Source organism: Hippopotamus amphibius, chromosome 12 (assembly GCF_030028045.1).
Source record: "Hippopotamus amphibius kiboko isolate mHipAmp2 chromosome 12, mHipAmp2.hap2, whole genome shotgun sequence".
NCBI lineage: Eukaryota > Metazoa > Chordata > Mammalia > Artiodactyla > Hippopotamidae > Hippopotamus > Hippopotamus amphibius.
In genome coordinates this window covers 72,553,199-72,575,885 of record NC_080197.1, presented here as the reverse complement: position 1 = coordinate 72,575,885, position 22,687 = coordinate 72,553,199, and the positions used below count along the sequence as shown (strand labels likewise).

The 22,687-nt window shown below is 37.2% G+C and overlaps 1 protein-coding gene across 4 annotated transcripts; it reads right to left on the bottom strand.

The window, feature by feature from the left end:
* Positions 1-265: 265 nt before the first annotated feature.
* Positions 266-22,438, bottom strand: CLEC1A (C-type lectin domain family 1 member A). Of its 4 annotated transcripts, none has more exons than XR_009048581.1 (7): positions 22,219-22,438; positions 12,063-12,161; positions 10,526-10,702; positions 7,020-7,171; positions 4,415-4,533; positions 3,233-3,482; positions 266-318 (listed from the first exon to the last, which is right to left on the bottom strand). XR_009048581.1 is itself a non-coding variant. In XM_057704284.1 (7 exons), exons 2-7 carry the CDS (start codon positions 15,837-15,839, stop codon positions 3,323-3,325), a joined length of 726 nt encoding a protein of 241 aa, XP_057560267.1. In that variant the 5' UTR covers positions 15,840-15,884; positions 22,219-22,252; the 3' UTR covers positions 3,117-3,322. The 4 variants fall into 4 exon arrangements, 2 of the variants coding, with proteins under 2 accessions (XP_057560267.1, XP_057560266.1); XR_009048580.1 differs by having other exon boundaries at positions 277-318; positions 3,223-3,482; XM_057704284.1 differs by lacking the exon at positions 266-318 and adding an exon at positions 15,821-15,884 and having other exon boundaries at positions 3,117-3,482; positions 22,219-22,252.
* Between the last annotated feature and the right edge of the window lie 249 nt (positions 22,439-22,687).

Genomic DNA, 22,687 nt, shown 5'->3' with positions numbered 1-22,687 from the left:
ATAAAAGACACCACTTAAATAAACAAGGTAAAACAAAACCTAATTCACTGAAACAGTAGAAATCATTTAAATGAACCTGGAAATCTATTGTAAAAGATGACCTATGAAGGAGACATTCCTTTAGGGGTGGGAAGAGCATGTTTTGTGTTTGTTTATTTATCCTTGGCTTGGAGTTTAAATGGTGGGAATTTCAATAAAAGGGATTTTTCTCTAGTTTTCTGCTGAACCTATAAAAGGAAAATAGCAGAGAAAACACAGCATAAGTTGTCTCCTCTGGTTGGTTTTTACAGCTGGCAGCTGGCAGCTCGATGTGATTACCTGGAATAAAGGAGAAACAATAGCAAATTTTAGTGGTAAAGACTGTTTGTCTTCAAGATTCTTCAAAGTATTGTCATGGAGCTGTGTTTAGAGAAAAGATAGGAAGCATTTAATAACTCTTTTTAGAAGAAATACAATGAAGCCAGAGGCAAACATCCTTCAGCTGACGTCATCCGTCAGCGTGCGATGCAGTATTTACAAGTCCGAGTTTTATCTACAGAGCAGCTGGTATAAACCTCCACAGATTTCCTCAGAGGTAATATTGCCTTCCACACAGATGGTATGGGTGAAAGATTTTTCCTTGCAGTTTGCTTTTGGCCCAGAACAGCAAGGCTTTTTTCAACCCCATGGTAAGAGATTGGACCTCAACACCAGGATAATCAATCTCATACCCTAGTCCCACTGATAATGAATTGGATATCTGATCCATCTCATTGAGTTCCAGATTAGTTTTTAAAAAGGGAAAGGATAGGAAAAATAAAACCCTGTCCTACAAACATAAAGAGGCTTTTTAAACATGCTCTATTCAAAGGACATTAAATGTATGAAAAGAAAAACTTTAGAATAGTGATATTGATAGAGTAATAATAAGCATCCTCAGTTTCTAAAAATCTGTTCTTAGAATGAAACTTGTAAAATAAGTTATGTACACTTTAAATCAGATTATGCTGCTTTTTGTATTCTTCGAAAACTGCAAGAATTCCATTAGAAAGTATTCGACTTCCAAATATTGAGGCCTACCCTAAGGCAACCTTCTAGACCTTTCTAAGTGTTTCATAATCTGCTACTATCTCTAAAGTAAAAGCTCCCAGCACACTTCTCACATTTCCTGCTGTTACAGGGCTCCTGACCTGCTTCCTGTTGATAAGTTTTAAGAGCTGGCTCAATATCCTCAGGAAAAGAAATAGCTCACTGTGTACCCTGGGGAATTCAGATCTACCGGGAAAGGCCATGTTCCTCATTTGACTTTTCCCCGCAATTCCTTCAGAATTACCTAAACACACAAGAGCCTAGAAGAAAAAAAGTCTTCTTGTGCTGGAAAATCCATTCACGGGTGCTACCCTCTCTGATTCTCAGCAGAAAATTGTTCTCAGAAAGTCATATTTTCAAAGTCATGTCATGATTATTTCCTGTTCTTAAAATTAAAAAAAAATAAGTTTGTGGAGTGAATGCAGTACCATACTCCTTTCTGTTCTGAAATATTCACTCATGTTGTGATCAGCATTGTGGATTTTTTTAGGCAGATGAGGAGACTGAGGGCAAAGATGGAGAGGAATCAGCTCAAGAATAACAAATGTGGAATACATTCTATTATTTTTCCTTCCTTACCATCTAAATTGACACTTTCCCTTAGGTTGCAGATTTGGAGAGAAAACACTATTCATCACCCACTAGCCAGGCAGCTAGACGCGTTAAAGCAATGACATTTAAAGAGACACTTTTCATCCAGTTTGGAACTAGTCTGCAGTCACGTAAGGTGCCAGGGGTCAAAACTCAACGTGTGCCGTCTCAGTTTTACTTAGTTCACAAAATCTTTTGACTTTCTCATATTAACCATATTTTCTTTCTGCAGTAGCAAGGCTTAAATAGCACTTAACTGCTTAACTAAAGGCTTACTCCATGTCTCTCATTATGTGCTTATTATATTAACCATGTTCATTGAATATCTGTAATCATCATATAAAACATTTGGTAATAGCCACAGGTTGCCAGTGCAGAGAGCTCTGTACAATTTGTTCAGAAATATAGGTTTCCAAAGAAGGTTGTTTGTGCTTCCTTTCACTCTCCTATTTTTAAAAACTGAATTCCTTCTCTGCCTTTTTACATACTTTTAATATCCCTTACATTTTACATTGCAATGTAGATTATGAAACTAATTCCACATGTACCTCATTTCAGCTAACAGTAACACCCTGAGGATATTGTAAATATGTCCACTTTATGTCTAATGTAATAAGGTTCGTGAAATAAAGGAATTTGCCGATAATAAATTACAATAACGGATCTAAAACTCTCATTGTATGGCCACAAATGCAGTTCTTTTTGCACGACACAATAAATCAATGTAAAATTTGTTCAACACTGAAGAAATTTCCTAGCTAATCAACAGAAAATCGAAGAGAAAATTCTGAAGGAAGAAATCTGCAAGCAACAATTGATAAGCAACACGGTCTTAGGGGAATAAACACAAACGTCTTCTCTTTATCATGCATTTGCTAATTTAATGTCATTTCACCATGAGATAAATGTTTACTGAAAATAATACTGAAGCATCCCAGTTTCCACTGTTGAAAAACAAAGAATGATAATAGATTATCCTTTCCAGGGTTAAACCCCTAAAATTGATTTATCTCTAAGCCAATGAAGTCAGTGGTTGTGATGGTCTTATTTACAATGATTTCTGATATGTGTATGCAAACTGTCATCCTCAGCAAGGGACACCTGCACAAGAAGCCAGCGGTGTATGCAGATGTCAGAGTGCTTCTTTCACTTGCCATGACCTGAGCGGATAACTCACCCTATCGCAATTCGGTTGACTCTTTTTTAGCCATGCGTTGAGGACATAAGCCTGCCTCCAAAAATTTAAAATGTTAAAACCATCCTCTTGAAGGCAGCATGCCTCTCCAAGACTTCTTATTTTTCTCAAATAATGAAATAGTACTCTTGTAGAGTCCCCACAAACTCTCAATAAGGCACACACCACCACAACACTGATGGCTCTCATGTTTTGAAGAACACCTTTACGCTGAATGTTTCCCCAAATCACAAGTCCACTCTAAAATCACCAACACGTTCTGTTATTTACATTTATTATTATTAAATTTTTCAGTACCTGGAAGGTATAAACAGGGATTAAATGGAAGGCAATAGGAACGGAAACCACACTAGGCCGGGTTCACGTACAGAGACTGACTTTTGCTCTGCAGAACAGAATCTTCCATTTCTCTGAAGGGAGCCTGCAGTTGTAGTTGTAGCTGGAGAACCATTCGCCTCCATGTCTGGCTCAGAGAGGCTCTTGGAGCCTCTGCAGCTTCACCGTGGCTGCGGCTCTTTCACACGCACATCTCCTCAGCTCCCTGCAGTCCTTGGAGAAAGCCTTTCCGTTGAGGATGGTCACACAGTCCCTGCTTCGTAGGCTGGTGAAATCTACTATAATCTCAAACCTCAAAAAAGAAAAAAAAGTTCATGTTATCATAATTTATTTCTAAAATACAGAAAGTACATAGGGAGTGTCCTAAGCTTGATAAAATTATAGAATAAACACTCAGGATGAGTTTACTGGAAAGATGCGATCACCAGCCTCTCTCCTCTCTGCCCCTCAATTTTCAAACCCATTCTTAGAAGCATCAGGTCACCCAAGACAACAAAAACTATTTCTAACTAAAATTAAAATGCACATTATAATCCAACTTATACAATTTTACTGCCATCTGAAAAATTATCTACCTTCCCTGTGACTTGGTTTAACTGTAAAATAAAAACAATCACATTGAACATGTACAATCTCCTGGTAAAATAAATCCTATATAAGTGTATAGAAAGGTGTCTGCTCAAACATGGATTTAAATTGTATTTTGATAAAAATATTACATTTACCTATCTCAAAGAATATACCATGCATATGTCTATCTAAATGCTCATATGAGTAAAACTAATTTTTGATAATATTACTGTTTATATTATGAGTAAATCTATTCGCAGTGACTGTATTTTGAAAGATGTGCTCTCAATTTCACTGCACAGAAAACCAAGAAATCTGAGATCTTACACTATCTATGGGTATTGATAAGCTGTAGAGTTGTATGACCTTAGGCAGGTCACCATTACGACCTGGGCTTCAGTTTATTCATCCATAACAGAGACCTCCCTCTCTCTCTGTGTGTGTCAGAGAATCCCAGTCTGTCTCTCTCACTGGTTTATAAGCCATTCAGAGAGTAAGCACTATGTTTTATACACCTTTGGATGTCCTCCTACAAACACAGCATCCAGCACAAAGCAGATGTTCTTGCTTGCTTAACCAAATTATTGGATTCTTGTCACTCAAGCAAAACCTCTCTATGAAATGCCTTTCCCATGAAACACTCTGAGGGCTTACAGCTCAGAGGAGTAAGGGGCTCCGTCCATCCACAGCCAGGCCTTGCCACTGCCGTTGCGGGATAGCCCTGTCCAATAAGAGTAGAAAAACTCAGAGTAGCTCTGAGGCATGGCAAACTCCTGTGAAAGGCACACAAGAAAACCTTTAGCATGAGAGATGTTATAACACATACATACAGAGATGTGTAGGGCTGGCCTGCATTTTTAATACAAGAACAACACATGAGTCTTGCCCTCATAGATGATAGTATATTTAAGAAAAATAGTGGGGGGCTTCTTAGGTGGCACAGTGCCTGCCAATGCAGGGGACACGGGTTCGATCCCTGCTCCAGGAAGATCCCACATGCCACGGAGCAACTAAGCCAGTGTGCCACAACTATTGAGCCTGAGTTTTAGAGACCATGAGCCACAACTATTGAGCCCATGTGCTGCAACTACTGAAGCCCACGTGCCTAGAGCCCGTGCTCCACAACAAGAGAAGCCACGGCAAAGAGTAGCCCGTGCACCACAGCAAAGAGTAGCCCCCACTCACTGCAACTAAAAGAAAGCCCGCGCACAGCAAAAAAGACCCAACACAGCCAATAAAATTTATTAATTAGTTAATTAATTAAAAAAATAAAAAGTAAAAAAAAAAGACCCAATGTAGCTAAATAAATAAATAAATGCTTTTAAAAAAAGAAGAAAAAGAAAAGAGAAAAATAGCGTCCATGCTGAGGTCAGTTAATTTGTCCAAGTTAAAAAATTATTTTGTCTTCATAAGCATAGAATGTATACTGACATTCTGAAACCGAGAATCACATCAACCAAGATTTATAAATGACCCATTATTTTCAGGTCACAGGATTAAACAAGATTGATATAAAAAATATGGGAGACAGAGATATGGAGTGATTCTGGAAAATGGAAGAATCTGGAAGGAAAAGTGCAAGAATGGGAAATAATCTTCAAGAGTACATGCGAGGGGGAATGAATTGGGAGTTTGGATTGTGATATATACATTACTAATAAGAAAAAAAATACCAAATTGTACACTTTAAATATATGTAGTTTATTATATGTTAACTATCTCAATAAAAGTTCTTAAAAAAAAGAGTACATGTGAAAAGGACTGATTAGGAAGGAGAAAAGAATAATGAATATACTTTAATGCAAAGTGGGGTAAAAGAAAAATTTATGAGGATGATTTACATCTTGGACTAAGAAGGGAAGAAAGAGAAATGTTTCATATATATGCATATACATTTTTCTGTATTTACATATATGTAATTCCTTTTCTGCTATCCACATTGAAAAATGTTTAAAGTTATTTATTTCCTTCTATCTAATCTCACTCTTGAACACGGAAATTATCTACATCTATTATAATTATCCATTGTTACATCTGTCTTTTTTCCACAATACTATGAGTTCCTTAAGGACATACACTTTGTATTATTCATTTTCACATCCTCAATCCCTCAGATAATTAATGGCATGTATTGGTTCGATAAAAGATTATTGGAAATATAAATGAAACTATCACTAAGCAATAGTCATAGAATAGGCATATCAAAGAAACTGTGTTGAAAATATTGGTTCCAGCTGAATGGTGGCCCCTTCACATTAAAAGTTCTATAAATAAATCCTATGAAAGTGACAAATATATACAAATATATGAGATGCATGAGAGAAAATTGCTATATAGCTTTCATAATAATATTTCCAACCACTGTGTGTAGTATATTTCAGTCGTATATCTGAATCCTCAGTGTGTGCTGGAGGTGGAGGAAACAGAGAATAAGAAAAATTAGGAGGGTTTATGCCAGAATACACTGGCTTAGTCAAAGGGTGGAAAATATCTTTTTAGAGGTTTGAGAGAGACTGCAGAGTTTCATTCATCACAGAGTTCAGGAAGTGGATAGGAATTAAGAGGTAACTAGAAAGATGTTAAGAGTTTGCATAGTTAGCAGGGTATTAATTTCAATTATATAACTGTTGATAAACTACTCTGTGCCTAGGTCTCTGCTAAAACAATAATAAATAAATTATGGTCATACTGCTTGAGGAATTAACTCCAAAAGCAATAATAAATGTAAGAGAAAAGGGAACAATCATGCCATTTTAACAGTGAATTTTAATTGCATGTACTTAACATATGCCAATTTTATTTTCAGATTTGCCTTGACCAGTCTATGCTAGGGTGAAAACTTCTGGAAGACAAGATATTTATTGGCAGATTATGGCAGTGATTTAATTAAAAGTTTTCAATCAAAAGTTTTGTTCCTTTCACATGGAAAGATAGGAAGTGCTATTTTCATCTCTCTGATGTGGCATCAATATTGTTCCCTTCCTACTCAAACCAAAAGATGTTAAGAAATTAAGACACTCTTCATTTGATTGCTGGCTGATGGGGAATTTGAAGGGGCTTCTCTCATGTTTCTAAGGTGTGGATATTTGTGGAGGTCATTCCACAAATAATGACCTCAGGGGACATTCAAAGCAGTAGGAATAAGACTTAGGCCTTGATTGCAATAAATGGGAGAATCTATGGACTTTGACTCCTTAGAATCTTTTAAAGACCTCTTTCTGAGAATACTTCAAACACTGACCAAGGCTTAGGATCTTACCAGCACTTTCTGTGTGTTTATCTTCAACATGGTCGAGTTCTCAGCAATGCAGAAATATTCACAGCCCTGCCAACTCTTGCTTTCTTTATAGAATTGATAGCATTTGTCCCCATGCCACTTCCATCTTTCTGGGCAAGGGCTGCATCTGTGTTCTTGAAAAGAAACCAAAACTTAATGTTATTTTCTACCCAGCACCACTGTCTTTCATCTCTTGAAATCACATAATATTTGATGACCCAAGAAAGAATTGATGCCCTCTCTCTTAGATATTTAATTGCCCAATGATAATTACAAATGTTTACTGAACACCCACTACACGCCAGGAATTATAATTTTGTATACAATGGGAATTAAAACATACACTACCTGATTCACGGACAATGGAATCTAGTAATGAATGATTGGAACTTCAGCATTCCTTGCCTGTGTAATTCAGCATACAGAGAGGATATTCAATTTCATAAAGAACTTTTCATCTGTTCAAAAACTCAATATGCATTGGATTTGAGAATCCGTTGACGTTTCTATAATTTTCTTCCTCAAAATCCACTTATATACTAGTAAAAGGATTTTTTTCATGAAAAATATAGCAATAAGATCTGGATTATTTTCTCATTCAAAACCAAGGAAATAAAATTTTAGAAAAAAAATCACATAAATACTAAGCCAAGCATGAATTAGAAAGGCAAAACTCCATGTGTCAAAAATTAACACGGGCATCAAAGTTAGAGAAATAAGTGCACAGGTCAAGGGTGAGATGGACTGAGTGGGTCGTGATTGTAAATATAGGAACTAGGCCCTGAGAGCCATGGTTTAAAATCTATGTGGGTACGTGGCCTCGGGCCTTTGAGAGTTGGGAACCTGTCCCTTGTGGGTGTACGGTCAGTTGGGAACTCAGTCATTCCACAAAAATGTCTTTATTTTAAAAGCAATCCAGAGTCAAAATGTTAACATGTTAAAATCTGAGTGGTCAGTACACAAATGGATATTATACTATTGTTGTATTTTTCTATTGGAAATATTTCATAAGGTAAAATGAGGTTTTAAATGAATAAACAATTTGGGAGATTTTCTTTGTGAGTCAGGTGATATCTCTGGCCCAGACCTTATTTCTTATATATCAAACTGCCTATTCACATTTCCATATGGATATCTAAGTGATATTTCAAAGTCAACATGCTCAAAACAGCATTGCTGGTTCCTAATCTCCCCCCTCACAACCAAAGAATTCTTCCGCATTTCACTTGATTTCATCTTTAGGCTTCTAGTTGCTTTGCCCCAGAGCTCTGGAGTTATCTGTGTCCCCTTTATTTCCCTCACGCTCCATTTTATTCCACCATGCCTTCATCCCCACTGATAATATCCTAGCTTGAGACACCATCATCTCTCTCCTGGATTATTGCACCAGCTATCTCTTATGTGATCTCTCTGTTTCTATCCTTCCTTCTCTCAGTCTATATTCAATATATTTGCAGAATAAGCCTTTAAAAACTCATGTCAGACATGTACTTCTTCTGCTCAAAATTCTATAATGAATCTTCCTTTAGGGCAAAATAGAAAGTAAACTCCTTATAATATCCCTTAATGTCATGAATAATCTCTACCACACCTCCTCTTAGTCTTCCACTTCCTCACTCTGTGGCACACAGCTTCCTTAAAATTCCTTGAATATGTAGATACATTCACATTTTAGAGCTGTTGCACTTCCTGTTTCCCCTACCTGGCTTAATCTTTCTCCATATGTCTACATGGCTAACGCCCTCAACTCTTCAAGTCTTTGCTCGTACATCATCATCATCATCTTAATTAAGGATTTATGGTATCCTGATTTAAATTAGCAACACCATCCCTGAATCTCTGACCTCCCTTATTTCCCACAGGATTGATTACCCTCTCAAACACATATATGCCAACCTTTCTTGTATGCCTGGAACCTAGGGTTTCCCAGAATGCAGGATTTTCAGTACTGAAACTGAAAAATTTTGAGCAAACTAGGAGAAGCTGATCATCATATTTTATGTTTTAAAAACTATTTATTACCACCACCCCCAATAGAATGAGAGGTCCATGAGGACAGAAATCCATGTGTGCTTTGTATGGTATGCATCAGCAGGCACTTAATAAATACTAGCTGAGTGGATGGATAGATGGATGGATGGATGGATGGGTGGATGGATGGAGGGTGGATGGGTGGATAATGGGAAAGAAGAATAAAAAATGGAGCGCAGCAAAATAAAACTGAGAACAAACATCAAATCAAGAACATACAAATATTTTCATGAGAATAAGGAACATCATTAATGCATCTGCACATAGATTTTATACTTAAACTAAATATAGTTTATTTGTATAACTTTCTTTTATACAGCTAGATGTAAACTCCAGAGACCACTGGTTTCAGAGAAAGTTGGATATCTTTTGGGAATATGGCTCCCAACAAAGAAAAGGATGTAAGAATGTACACTGTGTCATCAGAAACTTAAGATGCAAAAAACAAACAAATAAAAAACCTATGTGATGCAGTAGGTGTGTTAATTATCTTGATCTTGATAATCACTGCATAATGTATGTGTATATCAACTCATCATGCAGTACACTTGAAATATATATAATTATATTTGTCAATTATTCCTCGATAAAGGAATAAAGAAAAGAAAGAAAATTGTGACCAGCAAGATCATTAGTCAAGTAGGAAAGAAGCACTCAGAGAAGTGGAAGTGTGCATATTGATGTTATTTACTGGGTAGCCACGCAATCAAACTGCCTGCTTAGAGTGCATATTTGGAAGACTAGGAGCCTCCACCTTACTTAGAATCTCTGAAAGAAAAATAAAAAGTGGGGAAGTGGAAATGTATGTTGCTTGCTATGCATGCATAATAAGGAGAACAGAAAAGAAGATGGACTTGTATAGAGTTGGGTATTATGAAACCCAAAAGGATAGAAGGAAAAGAAGGTACAGGACTGAGGTGATGCTTCTAGGCTTGTCCAGTACCATCTACCAAAGTACAGTTCATCCAACACTGGCATTATCATCATAGGTGGTCCTTATTAAAATGCAGATTTTGGGTACACAGACAAGTCATACTACATTAAAGTAATTAGAATTTGATTCATTCATCTGTCTTTTTAACTTGATCCCTATTATGAGTTTATTAACTTCTTAATCAGGAAGGATTATGAAATATATACTACTTTCAGGTATATATGTACCAAGGTAAATTGAGAAATAACCCCGTATTTTATTTACTTGTAGTGTTATTTTGGTTATTCAGAGTTAATTGTATATATTATTTATACTGTCTGAATTTGCTGAATCCCTTCATGTTCTGTAGCACAAACATAGCTGAACTACATGATCCCAATAGCGGGATGACCTGGATGTCCAAACTCTTTATTAAGTTTCCCAACAACCTGGGAACCTTGTTCCCAAGTACACTGATGGGAGAATCAGCCCTATATGGACAGATATCCCGAGAGCAGCGGGGAGCTCAGGGAGCAGGACTCACCTCCAGTTTTGTTATAGAGCTCACGACAGAGTTTTTCAGCCACGTGATGCAGAGTTTCTGCAAGCTTCCTGTTCTGGGTTTGTAGAGATTGCAGCTGTCGGGAGAGATTCCCCAATCTTTCCTCCTTTTGAGAAATGTTGTCTTGCTGAGTGTTGGAGAGCTGGTAGAACTGAAAAACTAACCCAAGTTACCAAGTCAGACTGGACAGCTTATTTCTTCACTTCTATTTGTATTTTGTACATCTGGGGAAGACAAAACAGTATGTTGTTTAAGATCCCAGGCTCTGAGCGTATTGCCTACACTCAGGTTTGGACTCTGGTATACAATAAATTGCATTGCCTTGGGCAAATTAATTTCTGTTTCCCTGTCTGAAAATATGGAGTCAAAATAACAATTCTTGACTTCAGGGATAAACTCCTTAACCATATTTACTGCTTAATACATCTTTTTGTGTACACTGTCAAACCATTACTCAACCTAAAATCATAAATCCATTTATCTATTGATCATTGTATTGAGTATTGACAATGTACCATATATTGTTATCCCATTCAGTCATTGAAATAGTCATATTATCATTTCTATATTTTTATAGCTTTGCAATTGGGCTCAGTGAGAATAAGTAACTTTCTCAATATCACTTGACTAGAAAATTTCAACACTTGGTTTTAAACTCCAAATTTCTATATCTAAGTAGAAAAATTCTTCATGAATCATGAGAGTTGCTTTATACCACTAAAAAGAATGCTGTTTGCAAAATAATAGTTATATCAAAATGAAGTAAAACTTTGGGAGCCAGGGTAGAAACACTAAGATACATTTTTTTTTAATTTTAAAATTTAAGATTACAAACAAGTTCTAAAATTTCCTATAAAAATACAATTTTTGACATTGAAAACTGCTTTTCTATGTGATATTTTACCTTGAACCACCTTCAACTGTTCAGGACGTATTGCTGTAGGGTCCCATCTGTTGAAACCAATTTTCCCACTTCCTTTTTAAGTTGTTTACTCTGTCCTTCCTAGTTTGAAATTTAAAGACTTTTATGCCTGAATTCTTCCTTAGTAGATTTTCACAAGCTATTGCAAACTGATTCTATAACTTCCTGGACTTTTTGAAAAATATTATAGTGATTAAGACCTGCAATGTTCTCTGTATATTGAGGGGGTGGGATATAAATGAAATCGTTTCCTCTGATTAGCCCACTGAGCCATGAATGCTAAAAGCAAAAACCACTGTCTTTTGTGGAATGGAAGAGGGCTGAAGTATGCATTCACTAAATATTGCTGATGTTAAATATTGATAGGTAAACAAACAACAAAAGTTTTCTTATATTGAACAGAATGTAAAAGTCTGGCTGGTAACTGATTATTGTATTTTAATGTTTCTTTCACTATACTCACAGAGTTGCGTTAGAATAAGGACTTATTCACAGACTCCAGCATCAAAGTTAAAAAAAAAAATCACAACAAGCATTTCTCATCCTAGACAAACCTTGGAACCAGGATCCTCCCCCCAAGTCAGAGCGCAGACTTACACACAAGCCCCAGAGCTGCCAGGCCAATCAGCAGCACCAAACACACAGTCAGCAGGACCAGGGCCACTGGACGCCAAGCAGAAGAGGGACCGCGGTGCTCTGCAAGGAACAAAAGAAAAGACAGGGATTCACTTTTTCTTCCTCTTGGATCTATGTCAGCAGAAAGCAAGTGAGAGGAGGTGGTTCTGGGAAGAAGAAAAATTTGCAGGACAATAGTATTCCGGGGCTAGATAACATCCCCTCAGTCCTGGGAAACTGTCGCAAGGCTCCAAGCCAAGCCTCACTTATCACAGCTAGATTCTTTTACATACCCCACCCACTCCTACCCTCCCCATCCACCCAGTCCTACTTTGCACTGAATGAAGTTACACATTACCAGCATCTCCATACGGCTATTTGTATAATCTTCTTTTTGTCAAAACTAGAGTTCTGAAAGACTCTCATGAAAATACCTTCACAAAGAACAATTTTTCACATCATCAGAGAAGATGTGGAATTAATTTGTTGTTACTTTTTGCAAAAGGCCCCCTTCCGTCTGGTTCTTTTGAAAAGCAAATTGCCTCTCAGTAATGAGAAAGGATTATTTTACTGTTTCTTTGGGGGATTTTTTTGTCAAAAGTCCCTCTTTTGTAAGGATTTTGCTTGCTCGTTCATTTGATTTTATAGCTCCAAAAATAGATCATGAAAACAACGTGATCACCAGTTTCTCAAGGATGGATCTGAGAGATCTCAACTTTGTACCCATTAAGTTTAAAAAAAAAAAAAAAGCTGTAGCCATCACCCTTCCTTTGCCCACACCCCACAAGTTTGCCTTGTGGCAGTTACAGAGGCTCTGCTGAGTCAAGAGTAGGCCCATCACCTAGTGAGGTCGGCTATCAATCTGAATAACCAGCAATATCTGACCAGGAAGACCCATAATCAGCTGCAGGTATCCTCTAGCATTGTGATTAAAATAAAATAAAGGGAAAAAACTCTCAAGCAAACCCTGGTCTCTTCGTGACCCGTGAGTTTCACTTCATTGGGTATTCAAGTCAGGTTCGAAAACAGAAAGATTAAAGACACATAAATTCATTTCCTCTTTAGCAAAGTCCTCTGCGTGATAAATTTCAGGTAGAGATTTGTGCTAAACATTATTTCCAAATGGGGAATGATAACTAGTAGAAAATATGATCACTATCCTTTGAGACTTACAATCTAACAGGGAAAATAAGTAAAAATCAGGACACAGACTTGGATACATTTCAAAATGTGAATCTTATTTGCTCTTTATAATAATATCCTTCATAAAAACTTTCAATGGTGTGCATTATTTTTAGAATAAAATCCACATCATGTTTCCTAAGGACCCAGATGGCTTTTTTTGAAAAGTGGACATCCTATTATGGTACTTTCCAACTTAAAAACTGCCAATAGTTTTATTGCACTTAGAATAACATTCCACAGGAATCTTTTTCATCTGGACCCTACCTAGGTGTCTCATCCATTCCTGAACTATTCTTCTCTCATGCAGATGCTCTAGTCACAGTGACCTTCTGTTTATCCTTCATCCAAACAACTGTGTCCCTGTCTTAGTGCCTTTGCATTAGCTCTGCCTATACCCCCGCATTAATCAATCTTCAGATGGGTTATTTGTAGCCTACTTCCCGTTACCCAGCTTTCCACTTAAATGGTGCGTCGTTGTAAGACGTCCTTGGAAGTCCACCTCTAGCACATCACCCCATTATGCATGTTTTTAAAAAATAAGATTATTAAGTAATATTTCCATGGCTCTTCTTTGTTTTTGTCTATCACCTCCCCTTGAATGTACATTCCACGGAAACTGATCTTGACCATCTTGTTCACAGTGTATTTCCAGCACTGAAAATAGTGCCTGGCATATAAGGACTGAATACATATTTGAATGAGTGAATGAATAGAAAATGAAATTATGAAAAATTAATATTACCTAACTAATTTTTACAGAGACACAGAGCATTATCTAAAATTAAACTTTACAGATTGATTTTTTTTAAAAAAACTATTGACTTGTCAGTAATATTTCTGTCAGCAGAGGGCAGACTCAGCTAAATTTATCTCCTAGTCAAACTGGTTTCTATACGTTGACTTATGTGAGATTCTGAATCATAAACAGATATAACAGAGATTTGCTTTCTCCCCTATTTCCTTCAATTAGCTGGCCTATCTGATTTGGTCTAAATCTTTCTGGAAATTGCTAGCTTCTCAGGGCATTGTCCTTAAGAGTATCTCAAATCAGCAGAACATAAAAGAATAAGGATCACAGAGCAGAATATAGCTTAAGCTAAACATCCTCTCCAAAACCCTATGTCTCTTTAACGTTACATATAGCCCAAGAAAATTAACCAGGTGGATGTTTCTAGACTCCAGAGGCAAGTACATATGCAGACCCCCCACCATGGTAGCTTTATTTTTCTCCATTATCTATTACTACCATCAAATATATTATATATCTTGCTTACTGGGGGGAGGGCAGGGGGAGGGTATGTCCATATTACCCCAGGAGAAAGTAAGCCCTTCTTGGGAAAGATTATTGTCTGTTTAGTCACTAGCACATCAGTTGAACTAAGCTCAATTAAAATTGAATGAATGAATGTGTTTATTGTATATAACTATCTCTGCTATATACTCATCTACTCCTGCTGAAACCTATTGTATTAATACACATCTCAAAGGCACAACATTTTAAAAGATCCTGTCCCTTCTTTTATGATTAATATTTCCTCAGTCAAAATTAGAAGTAAGAAGAAAGTAAAGGAGAAGAACCATGTAAATCAACCAAATCATGTATACCTCCAGAAACCCACTTTTCCTTGTATAATATGGGGGGCAAGGGAGATGTTAATTTGCTGCCCAAAGGATCAACAAGAGTGAATCTTTGCTGTGAAATGAGGGGATGGAATTTAAGGTTTAGAACATTATTTAAGAATAATTATATCCATGCGAAGAATACATACAGAGTCCTTCCTAAGGCTGCCTCTAGAACGGAATAAGAAAGAAGTGTGGTGTATCTTCTGCTAAAGGAAATAAAATTTTAAAATTTCCCTTCTAAGAAATTATCTTCACCTGATCATTTGGAAATGTTTTTACTCTGACTCTCCACTCTCTCCCTCTTCCTTGCTCCCTATCTCCTTCCCTCCTTGTTTCAATGCTTCAGTATTCACAGTCTCTTCCTGTTTTAACTAAAGACCCAGAGAAACACAACCCTATGGAGTTTCTACAGCAGGTAGGACCATATCCTAGGAAACCAGGCTTCCACAGTGGAAAGACTATGGTGTTGAAAGTTTTACTTTTTCTTTTTCTTTGAAGCTATTTTTCCCTCTAGGTGTTTTGTTGTTGTTGTTGTTTTTTTCCCTAACTGTGGGTTTATTGTTCCTGAGTTTTATTCCAAGTGCCCTGATCATAATGAGTTCTCTCTCTCTAGGGACCACTCCCACCCTAAAATAAGAAAAATAAGCTTCCTGGGAGGTACTTCAATTTGGCTTGGCTTTATTGTGGTTTTAATTTTTGGAAGAAAACCCCTATGCTGTCTCCTGAGGCATGTTTAGAAAAAGGTGTGGACAGGCCAAGGAATGATACAAACATCCTTAGGAATAATAAGATATATATAGAAAAGAAAACCCTTTCCTATATCCTCTTACTATAACTATACTATAAAACACTACAGTGCTAAGGTCAATTTTGAATACAAAACTACCCTTTGTAGTTATACGAAAGTTTGTGGATAAAGAGAGTTGTCATACTTGACCAGCTGCCCTTCATCAGGCATCAGAGGGAACACTTTGTACACCTCCACTCCCAGGGCCTCTAAGAAATGAAACAAACATTACCAAATGTAGGCTATTAGTATGCCTCTGAAATACAAAGCACCGTAAAAGCTTGAAAAGACACAAAGAATTGAAACAATTTGCAAAGCCACATTGCAAACTAGTGGCAGAGCAAGGATTAAATTGTCAAATTTAGCACCCACTTTGCACCCTTCCCTGTGAACCAGCCTCACAGAGACATAGGGCTAAACAGGTGGCAAGGTGACGATATTTCAGAAGTGACATCCTTTAGATTACTGAGTGAATATTTTTCAATTATGAGACATTGCTGATTATATACCTGACTTCTGGATATATTTTTTACGTTTAAATATTGTCTTTTTAGCAACTTTGTTTCCTTAATCCTTGTATGTGGCACATAGTAAACCTCATGGGAGAAGGTTGGAGGTTCTGTGGCTTGAGAGTCGTTTTCAGTGTTCCTGAAAATACAGCTTTCAATTTTTGTCAATTTCAAATATTTGCTATTTTCATTCTCTGCAAAAGTAAATGAGTGTTATTCCTCCTATCATTTCAAAAGACTATACTTCTAAAAACACATAAGCATATTTCTAGAATGTTGTTTCTAATTCACAGCGATTAGAAAGTCATTTTTTTTTTCTTTTTGAGCAAAATTTACGAGTGCATTGTATATCCATTCAAGGAGTTTTGTTTCCAAAACATAATTCCAAAGTAAGATTACTATTAATGATAATTTTTAACATTCCTTGAGTTACTGAGATAACTGCTGTATATGAATTATCCCAGGGGTTTTTACAAATACCTTATGAGGTAGATACTATTATAATTCCAATTACAGGAAGGCAACTGAGTCCTAGAGAGCTTAGCTGCTTACGCAAGGACACACAGCTACTGATAGTAATGCTTCCTGAGTGTGTTATATAGGTTGTAGTATTTCATCTGAATCTCCCAATAATTATTCAAGAGGGCACTATTTTTAACCTTTATTTGGGTAAGAAAACTGCAGTGCCCAGGAGCTGCTTAATTTGCTTAGGGTTGCACAGCTAGTAAGTGATGGAGCCAGATGTGCTATCCAAGCACTCTCATTCCAGAGCTGATTGTTTTACATCATTTTCCAACCCTCCCAACAAATCTCATAATATTTGCCTATATATGGCCGTTCCGTATGGAATTATAGAAACACTGGCATTTTACCACGTGCAACTTTTCACTTCAATATTGTGAATAGGCTAGTAATAGCCACCTTAAATCATACATTCTCCACTTTACCACCAAGGGGAACTTACTAAATTTACTCTCTCCCTTAAGGAGAAAATGTTCCTCAGTATGCTATAAAAGGCCCTCCATGGTAGAATCCCGTTCTACTTTTTAGCTTCAGCTGCCCCAAAACCAATCATCCCCCCCCTTTGAGGACTACCCATTCTTCAGACCAACAGTTTACCTTGCCTTCCTGTTTGATTCTGCTGATGATTCCCCAAATTATCTTATCCTGATCTAAATTCCAATCCAAAATCAACACCTCACATCTTCCCTCTGTTCTTCTACCCATGAATACACTGCACCAAGCTAGTTCTTATCTCTGTGCTTTTATCTTTGCATGTGTGGTCCTCACCCTGGAAAGGTCACCCAGTGCCTGAGTTGCTCTTCCTGGAAAACCTGGACTCAGACTTGCAGACTAAGTCTAATGTCACCTCGTTCAAAAATACCCACATGAGTAAACACAGTCAGTAACTTATTCATTCCTCTTTGCTTCTGCGGCCTCTTACGTATGTTCAATAGCAATACATTAGTGATTCAGATTATTCCTTCCTCTTCTCCAAGCACCTAAAAATAGAGTCTCCCCAGCGCTACCAGAATGTGTGGCATTTAGTAGGGATGAATTAAAGATTTGTTGAGTCAATTAGATGTGATTTACGCCATGACATTTTTTTTTTTAATTTTTATTGGAGTCTGCGTTGATTTACAATGTTGTGTTAGTTTCAGGTGTACAGCAAAGTGAATCAGTTATACATATACATATATCCACTTTTTTTCAAGATTCTTTTCCCATATAGGGCATTACAGAGTATTGAGTGGAGTTCCCTGTGCTATACAGTAGGTCCTTATTAGTTATCTGTTTTATATATAGTAGTCTGCATGTGTCAATATGAAGGGTTTGTGCTGTGGTTGAGGACATGAAGCTAAAAATCTAGGAAAAATTTGAGACAGTTATAATTAATATGAGTAGGGGGGAAAGTAGAACTTGAATTTATCATTAAAGGTTTGTTTTGTTTTGTTTTCCTTAAACACAAATAGATTTTCATATTTTTTGATAGGATTACATTTAAGCAGGAAATTTAGCCCAACAGTTATTTCATTCTCTCTCTCCTCAGTATATTATTATTATGAAGTGCCGTAGTTGCACCTCTTTTCAAGCTACAATTGAGTTAGGATCTCCCATACCTTAAAAAAAAAAAAATACAGTGCTTTTTAAAAAGCACTCATGCAACCCCACAAGACACCTCAGCTCTCACACTTTATCTTTTCTCTTTACCCCTAGGTTCCTCAAAAAAGAAGACAGAAAGAAAAAAAAAATGAAAAGGAAAGAAAATTACTTATTTATTTTCCTACTTAACTAATAGTTCCTTTCAAATCCCTGCTATGGAAAATGACCAACAATCTATTTTCCTTCTTATTTATAAAACAATAAATTGTTTTTTTTCCTTCCTCATACTTGCACTCTCTACCATATTGACTGTTTATTATTTTTAAAATTCGCTATACATTACCATTGACTTGTCCATTTCTCTTGAAGTTATCGTCTCTTGGCTTCTTAGAAGCCTTTCTCTCCTGCTCCACATCATCACTCTCTACCACCCATCCTTAGTAGCTCCCTTTGGAGTCTGTTTCTCAGCCTGCCCTTCAATTGTATTCCCTAAGATTCTCTCCTTGGCACTCTTCTCCTGTGTTTTGTCTTGTTTTGTTTTCATTTTCATTTTACATTCCTCAGTGATCTCACTCAGAAAGTTTAATTCCTACCTAAATGCCAACAATTCTCACATGCATATGTAGCTCAGAATCCTTACCTCTGACCCACACACTATACATACAAGTGCTTTCGGGCAACTTCACTGCATGTGCCTTCTCTTATAAACATCTCAAACTCAAACTGAATCCATCATATTTCCTATTCCTCTTGTAGTTTTTAGTTCAGTTCATGGTGGCACCATCTACATGTCATCAGATGGAAACTCATCAGCCTATGCTCTCCCTCTCCTTGCCTTCCCCCCCTGTAACTATTCATCAATTCTTTAAACTCTCCCTCCTTGATCTCTTTCATGTCTGATTCCTCTTCCTCATTCCCACACCACTTCAGTTCAGGTTCTTCTCATCTCATCCTTAGACGAATGCACAGTCTGGGTATTAGCTCATCCAGTTTCACACTCCTTCAATCTATCCTCCTCATGCAGCCTAGACCATCCTCTAAAAACACAAAATTGAGCATGTTATTCCCTGTTTAAATCCCACTCATTTCACCTACTGAATAGAATCAGAATACCTCTGTATGACATAATAGGTCTTCCATAACATTCCAGACTTACCCCTGGTCAAGCTTCCCCCTCCAACTCTACCCCTCAGCCATAACATATTCGTTAATGTTCTCTGAAAAACAGGTACATAAAACCGCCATGGCTTTCCTCTTATATGACTGCCTGCCTGTAGTGCCCACGGCCACTTAAATCCTCCCATTTCTGCTCCCATATCATGGGAAACATCTTAAACTCAAGTCCACTCAATGGTCACTCTCTCTCGCAAAACTTTCCTGATCTCTACCCCTACCAGACAGAAAAGACCAAGCTCTCCCTTGTACCAAGCTCATGCCCCATCACAGCACTTTATCACACTTACTGCTCAGTTGACAACTGTATTAGACTCTAAGTTTCCTCAAATGCAGGGATAATGTCATATTTGACATTGTATCCTCAGCACTTTGCAACATGGCTGGCATATCACAACCTCAAGCATAAATGTAGGGAAAGGAGATCTGAGGGTGTTATCTTTCATTTTACTTTCTATTCTCTGAATTATTTGGCATTCTTTTAAACAAAAACATAAATTTTAGTTTGAAAAATTAAAAATTGAAAAGTAGAAAATAAGTGAATTTTATCATTTATTAATGCTAAAGAAAATATTAAAATTTTCCAGTCATAGCTGTTGAGTCTGAATTTTCTGCATTGCCAAAAAATTCCCAGAATGGTTGCTGCTGTTATTTTTAGCAGCAAAATGATATCAGATCTGTTTTTCTAATAAATAATTAGACTTCTATAGGGACACTCCTCTAAATACTTGCATTATCACAAGACGGAAACAAAATGTCAGATATGTAGGGTAAGGTAACTATTTTCAGGCATTTGCCTCCAAGACACTTTTTTATAACCTCTATTCCTACTGTTTCCATTTGCATTCTTACAAAAAGTTTGCGAGATGTTGCAGCTAGTGTTTCATCCTGCTCCAAGCCCCTCTCCATCCTCCAACCTCAGCAGAACTGATTTGTACAGCATGTTCCTTATTAGGCTGATCACTAAACCTTGTGAGAGTTGCCCTCTCTAGTCAAAGGTGAAAATGAAGTTGTACACAGCCACTTGAAACCACAGCTGACTCCTTACAGGATTTGCTGGAGGAAAACATACCATATCCTATTACACATATCTGGTAACTACAGAAACTGACATCCCAAAGTTATCACTTTGCTTCACACCAAGGAGGCTGAAAATCCCCAGGATCTCCTCACAGCTTACTAGATAATTTAGTAAAAATAAATAAGTACATAAAAATTTTAAAAAGCTGCCACATTCGTGGGTCTCAACTCGAGGGTTATTCAACGAATAGAAAGTGAATAGAAAAATTTAGTCAGGAAAAGGAAGAAAACCTAAAGGTTATTTGATAAAGGAGAAAAGGAAGAGAACGGGGAAAAGGGTGTGTCCAGAATTTAAAAGGTGGAGAAAATCTGGATATGGTCAAAAAGTTAGGACATATGAAGATATAGGCAGTACATGAATCTCTCTCTGATGCAGACATACACAAAAATTTTAAACAGACCACTTTAAGAATTATCAAGGGATGAACTATTGAGAAGAAACTCACATTTTTTGATGTGTCTGCAAGGTACCAAGTACTTTACCTAGCTATCAACCTTAGTGCTTATAGCCACCTGATAAGAGAGGTTTTGCTGCTTCTATTTAACATTAGTTCAAGTTGATATGAATTAATATGTATAAATGCTTAGAACAATATCAGGCGCATAAAAAGCTCTGTATACATTTACCATCGTTTACACTTTATAAATGAGGAAGCTGAGGCCCCAGGATACTTAAGTAACTTGTCCAATATCACACAGTAAGTGGCTCCTCTGGTATTAGAACCTAGTCCTGTCTCTATTACACTTTGAGGTCTTTTTATTAGAAATTAAGTCACATATCTGCCTTGGATTGTCTGAGTTTCCTAGGAAATAAAAATCCTTCTTTATGTATGTGAATTGTATCTTATATGGACTGGAAAAAATATATATATACATATTACACATGTATAATATATGTGTGTAATATATATGTCAAAGGGTGAATTACTAGAAATAGAAACATAAGATATAACTAAAATTAAATACTTTCATAATTTAATGCAATCATCTCAATAATATTCTCAGAGTCAATAGAACAAAAGTGAATGGGATAAGATACAGTTATATCTGGGGCCACTATTTACAACACCAAGTCATGGAATTTCAGAGGTGAAGGGACCTTAGAAGGCATTTGATTTAATCCTCTCTCACTTCACAGATGATAAACAGACTCTTAATGTTGTCATGACTCTCCCAAGGCCTCACAACGTCAAGATGCAGAATTATTGTAACAAAACATCAGGGTTGTTGTGTCTCCTTGGAACCCTCCTCTAAAGCCAGGAGTTGAAAACTAGCAAAAGCTAGCCTTTATAAATCTAAATTTCCAGATCAGATCTCAGCTGCTGGAAAAACAGCATCAGATCTGGCCTTCCTGGGAAGCAGGAAGGGGAAGAGACATTGCTCTCATTGTACATACAGTCTCCCATCTGTGTGTTACACATACTTGATAAAAGCAACACACCCTCAACTGCAAACCGGACTGCTAGAGACAGAATCATAGAAAAACCTCTGTGCATATACCAAGTCTAATTTTTCATATATGTGGCATGCAAGTTGTAGAAAGGGCATGATTACAAATTGTTGTAAATCACAAAATCATTTTCTCTCTTTCTTCCACTTTCTACATTCCTAGGAAAGGTGGCTCATCTCATGCATTTCTCAAGGGTCTGGCCAATTTGGACTACGGGAGACAGGGTACCTGTGTGGCCAGGCTCTGGCCGCTGGGTTGTAGTAGAGGCTCGAGAATGCAGGCTCATCGTGGTGTCCCCATCACCATCCAGCATGTCCCGCGTGCTGCTGTACTTGGCCTGCATCCGGATTCCTTCAGGGGTGACCGTGAGCTGCGGTTGGATTTCCCCAAGTGAGGCAGCTCAGAAACTGAGGCACTGAAAGGCATTCCTAATGTTCTTCTCTCTCAGCAAGTAGTAGGGGAAGCCTCTGACTTCAGTTCCTGCCTGCAGAGGCCCAACCCCTCTCCTGTGAACTTGGATTCTGATTGCCAAATTGGTCAGGCAGAGGGGAAATAGCATGTGTTTTCTATTTGGGCGATCTCTGAACAATTACCCAAGGGGTTGCCCTTGTCAGCTCTCTTTTGTTTATTTGTTAGTACTTCCTGTGTAACTACAGTGTAAAAAATGGCAAGAATTTACAATTGCAGAAGGTTCCTT

What these genes read in the sequence shown, in the direction of transcription:
- CLEC1A (XM_057704283.1), bottom strand. Translation starts at nt 22,333, where the DNA reads ATGCAGGCCAAGTACAGCAGCACGCGGGACATGCTGGATGGTGATGGG. An exon ending in GCCAGAGCCTGGCCACACAG is followed by an intron (nt 12,162 to 22,218) that starts GTACCCTGTCTC and finishes TGTTCCTTGCAG; the next exon opens with AGCACCGCGGTCCCTCTTCT. An exon ending in TAAACACACAGAAAGTGCTG is followed by an intron (nt 4,534 to 7,019) that starts GTAAGATCCTAA and finishes TGCCTTTCACAG; the next exon opens with GAGTTTGCCATGCCTCAGAG.